General features: G+C 35.9%; 1 protein-coding gene across 2 annotated transcripts in view; it reads right to left on the bottom strand.

Moving 5' to 3' along the window:
- Positions 1-11752, bottom strand: part of KCNJ3 (potassium inwardly rectifying channel subfamily J member 3) — a 131476-nt gene extending 119724 nt beyond the window's left edge. Inside the window, exons 1-2 of one of the 2 annotated variants that reach the window (XM_039855496.1) lie at positions 10580-11752; positions 402-618 (exon numbers count right to left, since the gene is read on the bottom strand). In XM_039855496.1, coding sequence (XP_039711430.1) covers positions 402-618; positions 10580-11281 — 919 coding nt within the window. In that variant the 5' untranslated portion in view covers positions 11282-11752. The remainder of the gene's footprint in view (positions 1-401; positions 619-10579) is intronic. The other variant, XM_039855497.1, reaches the window with a different exon arrangement.
- Between the last annotated feature and the right edge of the window lie 622 nt (positions 11753-12374).

The raw sequence follows: 12374 nt of genomic DNA, 5'->3' as shown, positions 1-12374 counted from the left end.
ACCATCCGCAAGGCAAGAATGTGCATGCTGAGTTCAGGCTGCTGACTAATTATGCTGAATTTACTTTAACCTTAAATCTTTAAAGGAAAATTATGATTATAGGAAATTCAAGTTTGTAATTAAAACAGAACATCATAATCATTTCTAAGGAGTCATCTCAGTTTCCCTTTTTTTTTTGCAGTGAGCATTCCTGAGTTAACGTTACATCTGGAATCATCACACAGTAAATTTTCATTTTCAAAGCAGTATCAATTTAATGTTACAAAGAAATAAGAAGGAAGTCATTACTTTGATTATTGTGAACTGAGACATTTAACCCAATTCATGACAAGTACTGTGCATATATTATAATGTTATTATCGAATAAAGAAACTTGATGGCATATCTATGTTTTTACTCACCAGTTGTTTCCACAATGCCTTCTAGGATGACGACAATCTCGAACTGTTCACTTTGCATGCTTCGCTGGGATAGGTCATAAAAGGGGCTTTTGGCATCGATCACGTGGCAAATCGTGAGGGGGGAAACAAGAAAAAGTTGATCTGCCCCTGTACTAAAACCTACATCCAGTTCAAGTTGATCAAGGGGAAGGAACTCACCCTCAGGTGTCTGCCGAGACTAGACAAGCACACAGAAAAAAAGAAGAAATCACCACTTGTACTGAAATTTTCAAGGCAGCCCAACAGTAATTTACATCATTGCCAACATACTACACTATCAATCATCTGCAACAAACGCCAAACAAATCATTATGCAGCTATGTTCTGGCGAATGGGCCAAAATCCCACATAGCTCATGCGAAACATCCATGCATTATTTATAATATATGACTTACTATAATTACTATTCCCCTAACTCATGAGCTCTGGAGAAATTCTTGGTCCGATAATGGCTGTTAGCACAAACTGTGCAACTGAATGTACATGTGCTACTGCTTGACATAAATCACTGCATAATAACTCATTGCATCCCAATTTTTTTCTTTACAAAGCAAATAAGTAGGCACTTCTTACAGAGTTTGTTAAAGCTGAAAAATGTTAATCATAGTTTAGGAAGAGATTTATTGCAATATTATAAAGCAAAAATAATTTATTTTTCCAGAACTTTTGAAGAGTAACAAACAGACATCAACTAGAATAGAAGAGTTAAGACATCATCATTTTAAATTATGTTATGTACATAACAACTCACGTAATAAAAAGGCAGATGCTGTTAGCTAATGGCTTTCAAACTCCTAATCATAAACTGCATTAAAGTTGTTGACTTCTCTATTTATTCTATGAATTTTAAAGCATAGTAAAAAACTATGCTAAACTGAACTTTTAAAAATCATAATTGAAAAAATCTATATTAAAAAATGTATAGTTTACCAAAACTTGCATGTTAATGGCAATCAGTATTAGTAAAAATCACTGTAAACTTAACTAAATAAACAGTTTTCATGCTAAAATCTGAAAGAAAATTAAATATAAAAATTAGCAAGCCATGAAAGTAATTTTTCTTTATTTTAGTTTTATTTTATTTTCCATATCTATTACTTATAAGGATAATGTACAAACAAATATTAAAGTTTAATTTATATGATGATGCTGATAAAGTAGAGGTTGTGTTAAAAAGCAGCATACAGAAAAATTTAGCTGAGGGAGCCTAGCTGTTGGTCATATGGGGCCTGGAAGCAGTCAGTATATTTTTACAGACTCTGCCAAACTAATTTACTAACAGAATCTGAAACAATGGTCTGTCCAATGAAGCAGTGATTTGAAGACAAAAACTTTAATCTCAGGGTTCCAAGAAATAAACTCGCTTTTTATGTGATATCAAGGAGTCTGAAGATGCTGAGAGATGTGGTTTAGTAAGATGTCCTCCACGGCAAAACAGAACCAAGGGTTTCAAACTGGTGGCAGATCGTTATGCAGCAATTGCTGCAAAGTGTCTCAATAGCAGAATTAGTCAATTACAGTTGTAATTAGTGATACTCAGGAATTTTATTTGTGTGGAAGAAAACCCAATGAAAATATCAAGACTATTTTTCTTCTCTACCTTACGAGTAGTTCATTAAAAAAAAGAAAGAGAAGAAGAAAATGATTCCTGACAAGACAGAAAAATCCATGAAAAAACTTGATGGTGCTAAAAATAAGAACAGCAGCTCTAATAACCAATGTTAGAGAAAGCTAGGCACTTCTACGGCAATAGAAGTCACCTACGTTTCCAAATCTGTTCTCAAATTAGTAAAATATGGATGAGACAAGCATCTTCCAACTACACAGTTATATAACAAGTAATGGTTAATATAACAGGTAAAAGCTAAAAACAAAACAAAAACAAATGAAAACAAAAACCCTGTGTCATTGTTCTTTCATCTACTACAAAACAGGTGCTATATAAACACAAGGTGGTATTCTGATGTCTACAATTAATGAACAGACATTGGGTCATTTTGCTAACTATTATAAGCTCTACTTTTTCAGCACTAACTAAAAGTGTTCACAAAGATAATTCTTTAAAAACTTCATTTCCCATTTATTTAAAAGTCATTTTTTTCCAAAGGAGATATATTTTTCTGATTACATATATACCTCAAAATTAAAATTCATCTTCCTTTTTATGTATTTGTTATTTATGCCTGTGCCTCATTCTAAAAGGTTTTTGGGTAAGCAATTAACTTTTATAGTCCCTGATCACTCAACTACTCATGAAAAAGAAGTGGCCTAGAAACAGGCAGCCTATTAGGAGAATACCAACCTAGAATAAAAAATATTTTATTTTTAGCAAAACAGTTAATTCATATACAGGTAATTTAGACTTAAATACCCATGGATATGCTCCATTCAAACTCCATACACTTTCTAATTTTAAAAGTGTATTCTGTACAGTCAAAATTACACCTATCCCTTATCCCGCCCTCCCCCCCTAAAAAAATGCCTTATGTATTATCCATGTCTTGGTAGAAACAAAGTTGACAACTGGAGACAGAAACACTTCATTTCTTTGAAAGATGTTTCCCATGCTTATATATTTTTCAGATAAGGGAAATTCCCTACAAATTTATTGTAAAATATTTTCCAGTGGATGCTAATTTTCTTTAAATGACTCTTATACACTACACATGTCCACAATGTTATCTTCTAGGTCTTCTTCTTTTATGTTAGGCCATCAAATATTTCAACTGTACATGTGCTTACCTAATTTTTGTTTGCTTCTCTCACTCTGAAACATAATGGGAAGACTGTGAATCACTGTGAATTAAATAGAAAGCCTTTCTATTTATAAGAGTAAAGGGTGTGGTTTTAGTGCGACAGGTGCTTGGAGTCCTGGAATTGTTTAAAGTCTGAGCTCCTGGCTAGAGCAAGGTTATGTCATCAGTGCTAAGTTGAATACTTATGATGTTCCAGAAAGCTATATATGCCTACCAAATACATTTTCAGAAGACTACACTTCTACTCTAGGCTTACAAGAAATTCTAATCTAGGCTTTTCTAATTCTGATGCAATTCCAGAACTGTTCTGGAGCAAAGGGGGACAAAAAGATTATGTTAGTTGTAAGTCTCTTGACTTGTACTAGCGAACTTTTGTTCAAAGAACTTTTGTTTAAGAAACACATGTATATGAAAATAAAAGACAGAAAAGAAAAAGAGGAGTTATGTAAGGCCTTTATAAAATTAAACAATAACCTGTACCTTGAGGATATATAATAAATTGGTAGTGTTGATGGTCTATCAGTTCCTAATTCTCCTATTCAGCTATCAGTTATCATACTTTTCCCAGAAATTTTGATAACGGGTAGAAGAAATTTTAGATAAAAACCAATTTAAACTTTATTTATTATGTGATCTTAAGAATGATGACATAAGAAGAAATTTTTCATTTATAGAGCAGTTTGTTGATGGTCTACATTATCTTCTTTAGCTCCCTATAAGCCTCCTAATTTTAAAGGAAAAACAGAACCATGATCATTTTCTAGATAAAAATGTATAAATAGATATGACGAAGATCAACAATTCAAAAAACTGCTACAGGTTAAGAGTGATACAATAAATTATTTAAACTTATGAAAAGCTGACAATTAAGGTTGACTTCAATTGATGAAATAATCATTTAGAATTTATAAAACTATTAAATGAATAAAAAAATGGAAAAAAGGTAGAAGGAAATTTATGAAAAATTGGTAATATTAAAAATATAGAACTTAATTTGAAAACACTAGGACCTGAAATGACTTCCATACAACTTTTATTTTCAATTGTATGGAATTTTGGAAAAGAAATAAAGATCGTTCCACTGTTTCAGAGCCTTTCTGGTTGACTGTATTATAGCAAATTCTGGGAGTTAAGAGAAAAATTAAGGAAATCTAAGGCTTAAAGTTTGTTTAAATTTACTGTCTAAAAAATTGATTAGAAGATTATAGATTTTTGAAATGATTTTGTGCAATTTAGATTGTGCCAATCATGTCTAAGTTATTCTTCATAATAAAAGTATTGCTATTTAAAATGTGCAGAATTTAAGGCTTATTCCTCATCTTATAGTCAATATGCAATAATTTCAAAGAAGCTTTAATGTCAAATGACTTTGAATTGAAAGTCCAAAAAGATCCACGCAATAATTAATTACAATTCTAACTATAGGTAGAAAAAGATGCAAAAGTCACAGATGCCTGGAAGGGGTTATTTACAGATACACGTAATTTACAGATAAATAATGGATGAAAGACTATTGAATATTTATCCAAACACACACACACACACACACACACACACACACACACACACACTGCGTGCACATGAGATACACATTTAGCACTGCCCTGGCATAAGCAGATTCACATTTAGCCATCTTTCTGGGAGATTTGTGACCAGTTGTCTACATTCATTCAGCAGGAATACAGTTCACTAGTACAATCAATCTCTTTGCTGCCTTTCTCCCATCTCTCTAACCCATAACTATGATCTAATTATAACCATTGTGCTCTTTCCTAGCTCCAAAGGAGGCCTGGGGAATTTTGAATAAAACATTTAATCACTAACATCTGACTCATAAAATTTACCTCTATCATATTCTAAGACTTGATCCATGTCCCACCACCCCTTATCAAATCTCTCCTGGAAAAGGACACTGATGGCCAATGGTCAGGAAAGGGAAGGAAAAAAAAGGAAATGAGGCCAAAGATAGAGAGGGCAAACCATTCTTGCCTAAATCATTTTTGCCTACCAACACATCCTCCACACAATTTTATTTGTGATTTCACTTCTCCTCCTCAAACGTTCAGAGTGTGTGTGTATGTGTGTGCATGTGTGTGTGTGTGTGTGTGTTTGAATATATGCTAAAGTCAGGAAGAAGATCACATGGAATGAGGTCAGAGTACTATTTGGAAACTAAATGTAGGAAATGAGCCAAAAAGCTGGTACCAGGATAAGGAACAAAAATGCCTTGTGACTCAAAGTAATTCTGGCAATAGTTTGGGGACTCAAACCAAAGTTAAAGTCAGGCAGAAGTGTTTGTGGACCTATAATTCTATTTGGACTATCTACAATTAAATTGTACATTTTTTGACTTCTTACGCTTGAAATTCCATCAATATCCAGGCAGAAAAAATATGACTAACATCAAATCTAAAATAAAGATTTTAAGTTCTAAACTACTTATCCCATAAAATTATGTTCATTTTAATAAAAAGAAGTACCTTATAAAATGGAATGTAATTTATCATGTAATATATTATGTGAGGCTTTTATACCATTCAGAGGAAAGAACAGCTTTGTAATTCCTTGAGGGCCTTTTACGGCATTAATAATAACTGTGGTCAGAATTTGTAACCTTATGTGCACATTCTCCTCCTACGCACCAAGCACCCTCAGATTCATCAAATACTTTTTTTACTTCTCTTTATCACTTGTCCTTAGCTACTGCTGTTATTCATGGGTCTTTACGCCCCTTATTTCTGTTCACACTGTATTCCCCTGAGCACAAGCCAGCCTGTATATACATATATATAACTACTATTTAAAAAAATAATACAAATATAGATTTTAAAAAGAACACAAGTGCTGTGCCTATTGGAGAATTATTGTACTTGTGTCAGAGAAAGCAAAGCTAGACTAAATAGAAAGTGTGTGTTTTTTTTTAAAATCATAATCCACCCAAAATACTCACTAGTGTTATAGGATCTAGCCCCAAAAGTTCTGGGGTACTCAACCTTAGACTCCTTGAATATTTTCACTAACAGCTTATATGATGTTCAGAAGAACCATATTTTTAAAATAGTCATTTGCAAGTTTAATTTTTTTGAAAAAGGTAACTATCTCAAGATTTCAACTAAAGTGCAAATTGGCCAAGATCAATTGGTGAAAAGAGCCAATCTTACAAAATAAGGTCATATAAAGTCAAAAGAATAATTGCACTTAAGTACAAGGTATAGAATGAAGACAAAGTAATAAATATATTAAAAATTCAGAAATCATGTGGTCAAAGAATCGTTTTGGTTAAAAGATAAACAAAATATAGAGGATGAAAAGCTTATTGGTTTTTCAGACAATTTTATTTTTTATTTCATCTGTACTTGATCACATTTATATGCAAAAACTAGATAGCATCCAATTTTGAATATCCATATAAACGAAGAATTTTAAAAGTGAGTACAAAAATATTGCGTGATACACTATAAGATGACTACACATCATTACTTTTCAAGAAGTGAAAACTAAAGGTTGCATAGCTGAACTAGGAAAGAAAAAATGATGACTATTTGCAATTAATAAAAATACAAAGGAATAAAATTATACTTTCATGAGAAAAATGTACCTTTATTTCAAAATATGGATCCAATAATAGTTGATTTTATGTTTACTTTATGTAAATAAGATTTAACTAGGTTCCTACGTATTATATACATATATGATGGTTTCTCGATAATGTTTGTAAATTCTTGAATAATGTATCAAAAAATATTATTTAAATCTCCCCCTAACAAGTCTAAGGCAGGCAACTTTTAGTATTAGATTTGTAGAAAGGAGTAAGTGAGATTTCCAAATTCTTTATACCCAACACTAAATTATAGGGTCTAGCTGTCCAGCCAGTAGTCTCAACTCCTTAATCCAAGCATTTTTATTAAAACTTTCAAATGGTTGATATATTAATATGACCATGATATTCATTAGTCCTTATATTTTAGGTTAAAAGAAAAAAAATAGAAAACTAAAGTAAATTGAAAATTCAAATAAAACATCAACATGGAGATGAGAAGAGGAAAAGAGAAAGAACGTTCATCTTAAAAGAGATTTCTGTAGCTGTATTTATAATAAATATAAATTTTAAAGTAAAGTAAAAAACTTTAAACTATATTTAATTTTTAAATTTAATCTGCTTCTTTTTTTTTCTGAATAGAAAAAAGACCAACTACTCCAGGCATAAAATTGGAAAATCTATATTTGAATATCAAAATAAATTTTAGTATTTGTAAGCTTGGAAGACAGAAAAAGAGTTGAAGTAAAATTCGCTTTCATATAAGTAAATAGCATAATTAAAAATTAGAGAAGTTATAAGAAAAATTTCCATCAAAATTTAGAGAATTCGAAAGATATATGCATGGAAAATTTTATAGTAGCAAGGATTAGAAAGCCATATCCATGTTCTTACTGTCTTCCCAAGAATATAAAGTACTTTATAATCATTAAATAGAAATTTTATATTAATATTGATAAATAAAATTTTATTCAGTAAATAAGGAAGCATCAATAGAAAAATATAAATGAAATTACGTTTTCGTTTATATTGGTAATAGCAATCACATACATAGACTACAATTACTATCCTTAAAAATTATGTTTTTGTTGCCTTAAAATTGTATATATTTCTCTGCAATTAATGTACATATATCTTACATTTAAAATGTCAAACGGATTAAAAGAAAAAATTGAATATGTATACTAATATTTAATAAGAATTTATAAGATTGATATCAAAATATTATTACTATAAGAGTTTAGTATAGCTCTCTTTAAGTACATTGTTGGCTGTTTTAGGTCACTTCATTTCAGTTTCTAAAAGAAAATAAGAATAACATTAAAAACAAATATCCCACCTAATTTTGGTGAATGTTATCAATTCCCAAAAATGATTCTTTTTTAATGAAGTCTAAAGAAATGATGAGAGCTATGAAAATTCATTTTAATTATCATGGCAACAGGAAAAATCAACTTCAAACAAACTACACTAACTGGATGGAGGAAGAGCTGCCACTGATCAACCCTCTTGCTTCACAAAAAGCAAGAATTTCACCAGTTTTGTTTAAATACAAATCGATGCCACATGTCAATCATTTTGACTTCTACCACTGGCATAGTCCTAACAAGTAAAAAGCAAATATTTTTATAGGACTATCATATATATTATTTATTTAGATGTTTTTATCACCTTGTGTTAATATAGCACCTTGCTCCAAATTTGCCAACACTATAAAACTTTTTCTTTAATAAAGACACTCCTTATGGTATATATGGTACATGGCCTTACGTATAAAAAATATTATCAGTGTTCTAAACCACTGTAGAGACTGGGTGCTTTGGATTTCTTGTATTGTTTTTAAAACAAAACAAAGCAAAAACAAAACAAACAAACAAAAAAACTGATATGTAAATTAATCCTAATTATTTCTGGCTTTGTTAAAATAAAATTTGATAAAGTCTAAAATCATCTAAAATGTCTCGCTTTGAAATGATATTTGTTTTAATAAATGACTTTATATGTTTGAAAACCTAGAGAAATCAATTAAAATGACCTTTAAAGTCAAATTTTAAATTTCCAGTAGACCAATCAATATGGTAAACTATTCTTCAATAAGAACCTCAAAGTGACATATAAACATGGATTTCTTGACAGAGACTTTTGTACTGTATTAATAAAGTGTTTCTATCTTCCCAGTAGGCCTTACCTACAGAGAGAGATTATATATCTTTTCTATTCATAGAAACAGGCACATACCACAAATACCACTGCAATAAACAAGTCTACAACACAACTTCTTAGCCTTATCAAAACAACTCAGTTCAAACAGGTCAATAACACAATATTCTGAGTTAAATAAAAAACCGTATGTAGCTCATTGCAGTTAATTATAAAGAAAATGATCTCAAATTATTTATTTATAGTTACCTTAATGAATATGCACATCAGGATCAAGTTGAAAAATTTTTACTACGTTATACAAAATTTATTTACTGCCTGTAGCATAGTAAATATGCATATGATGTAGAGTGACAGGACAACGGAACTACTTTAGTTCTAACACTTTACTGAGCAACATGGTCATAAGTAATTCGGGTAAGATCTTATAAATGAATAATGAAAATGATATGAGAGCCAAACTTTTTAAAAGCACATTGGATCACCTTTAACTACAACATAAGTCGAGGCTGTGTAAAACACCATATAGTTATAGAGTAGAAATTGAAATTTCAAAAAAAATCTCAACTTACATATTTGTCAGATTTTCATTTTATTAATGCTAAATTCTGAAACTGGCTATGATTCTTTATGCGATATCAGATAAATTTTTAAGATTTTTATATAAGGTCATCTTTTTCAATTTATGAACATTTGAAAACTACATAAGAAAAATCCCTCAAGAAGATGAACTGTAAATGACACACAGAGAGAGAACCAGGCTTTTCTCCCAAATTCCCAGAGTCTAATTGGGTGAGTGATTAGGGTGGTCTTCTCTTCTGGTTTGTAGTGGTGCCCTCTAACGACTAGATGAACCTTGTTTTAATAACCACTCTATGTGCAATTTGCTTTAGCATTTACACTGCTGATGGTAGGAAGCAGTCTTCTTTAATGGTTGCTGAAAAGCTTCAAGTAAAATCTGTAATTGAAGAAGGCTTCATAGAAACGGGCAATTGAGGACAAAAATTAACAAGAGGCTCTACGGGAAAAGCACTCAAGCTTTTACAAAATACTTCTCTAGAAAATATTTTGTAAAAATTTTTTAAAAATTAAAGAACCAGGTGTTGTTTCTTCCATTTTATTATGTTTCTTGGATCTGTGTGCTTGTTAAAAAGATGACCATAAAGTTAATGTTACTGTGTCCAGAGTAATAATCGAACGGCTGGTATTATGGGGTGGGGGGGAGGGCAGAAAGAAGGAAAAGCTAACTGAAAGTTGAGGGAAGTTCAGCACCTATTTCTTCAAAATAAAGCTGTTCAGTTTTAGCACCCCAAATTGAATAAAGTAGTGTATTGACAACAAATCAAAAGCTCTCTAAAGAGCAAAGCAGCAAGGATGAGGGCACACTCATTGACCTCAGGGCTCAAGAAGCCTACACCACCGCATAAACGTCACTAATCCAGAAAGTGATACAAGCACATTCGAAAGATGAATATAAATAAGAGCACGAAAGTAAGGGGGCGGGGGACTTGTCAACTGTGCTCTTTTTGCCCAAGCCCCCAGACTCGTCCCGCTCCTTCCAACCAAAGGAAGTTTACCTGGGGCGAAAGGTATGACTATGAGGCTAGGGTAATTCTCAGGTGAGTTAATTCCCGAGTTTGCGGATTGGCGATTACCAGTTGGGGAAGGGGGCGGGAAGCACTTACTTTGAGCAGCTTGCAGCGGATCTGCGCGGAGACCATGTGGCTGTTGCGCAGGTTGCCCACCCGGAACATGAGCGTGAGTTTTCCGTCCCTCATGGAAATCACCGCGTGCTCACTGAACATAAGGGTCTCCGCGCGCTTCTTGGGCTGGGACATCTTGATGAACATGCAGCCAATGAGGAAAGCGTCCACGATCGAGCCCAGGATGGACTGGAAGAGGAAGAGGATGATGCCCTCGGGGCACTTGTCGGTGATATAGCGGTAGCCATAGCCGATGGTGGCCTCGGTCTCGATGAAGAAGAGGAAGGCGGAGGGGAAGTTATAGACATTGGCCACGCAGGGCGTGTAATTGCCGACGTGGGCTTTGTTCAGGTCGCCCCGAGTGTAGGCGATCACCCACCACATGGACGCCATGAAGAGCCAGGCCACGGTGTAGGTGAGAATGAAGATGAAGAGGTTCCAGCGCCACTTGAGGTCCACCAAGGTGGTGAAGAGGTCCGAGAGGTAGCGGCTGGTCTCGCTGCCCAGGTTGCCGTGCTGTACATTGCACCGGCCGTTCTTGTCCACGAACCGCTGCCGCTTTTTCTTGGGCACAAGCTGCTGCTGCGGGCCCTGGCCCGGCCCCTGGGGCTGCAAGCCCGAGCCGCTGGACGAGGTGGTCACTACCTGGTAATCGTCCCCAAATTTCCTTCGGAGTGCAGACATAATACGGAGGGGCGAGCCAGATTCAAATGCGAAGCGAAGGAGCAGGAGCCTAGCGCTGCAAACCAGCACCAATAAGGAGGTGGGGGCGGGGGAGAGAGGGGGGACTAAAGCGCGCCCGAGCTGAGGGGGCGCACCCGGTAGGTAGCAGCGGTCTCTGCCCCCTGCAGTAGCCTCTCCTCCCCTTGGACGGAGGCTTTCCTCCCAAGCTGAGTCTTAAAACAAAAAAAAGTGTTCTCCCGCACTCAAGGCAGGAGGGATGCAAGGACCAGAAATCCAAGCCCAATTTTGCCTCCAAGCTTTTCGAGGCTTCTGTTTTCTTCCCTCACCACCGGCATCCCGGGCCACCTCTTGCCGTCCACCTCCTGACTATCCTGCAACACTCCTAAACTGACTCTTTTTAAATTAATGAGTTGACAAGCGAGTCCCACCCCACCGGCCAACTCACCAGGCTGCCGAAGCTGCGCTACCTGCTTGGACCAGACCCTCCCCCCTCCCCGCCGCTCCCCAATCGCCCGCCCCCCTGGGACCGCTCCTAGCTCCCCACTGGTGCCCCCGCCTCCTATCTTTTGGCCAAAATCCCGCCCAAAGGCATGTCTGCGGGGCACTGGTGCAACACCCCCTACCCACGTCTCCCGGGCTCAGAGTCCTCAGCTTAGGACTCCAGAGATGTGTCTGCCTGGCGTCCGCGGGCCGCCGAGGTTCCGTGGGCGCCACCAGGCCCTTCCCGCGGACCCTCAAGGGCTCCCAGGCCACCTCCGCGCACAGCGGAGGCGCAGCGGTGAGCGAAACCAGAGAACTCACCCAGCGGGAGAGAGCAGGAGGAGGCTCAGCCGGCGGCAGCCCAGCCTCGCACTCTGCGCTCAGTGCTGTTTTCCTCGCCCCCACTTTTCCTAGTGTATCACCACGGACGCCAATGCAGGTCCCCCAAGCTCCGCACCTTCCAGAGAGCACTCCGTCCAGACCAGAAGGATTTTGGCACGCCGGGCATAGAATGACTTGGGCGCGGGACTTAGGGATTCCTTGGCATCGTGCTTTCCTAGCAGGAGACAGTGGCACTGCTGTAAGGGGTTCAAGCCTCGGGCTGCGGGTCAGA

The sequence above is a fragment of the Pteropus medius genome, unplaced genomic scaffold (assembly GCF_902729225.1).
Source record: "Pteropus medius unplaced genomic scaffold, Ma_sr-lr_union100, whole genome shotgun sequence".
Taxonomy (NCBI): domain Eukaryota; kingdom Metazoa; phylum Chordata; class Mammalia; order Chiroptera; family Pteropodidae; genus Pteropus; species Pteropus medius.
Note: the sequence above shows the minus strand (reverse complement) of the source record. Positions and strands in the feature narration are given on the sequence as shown.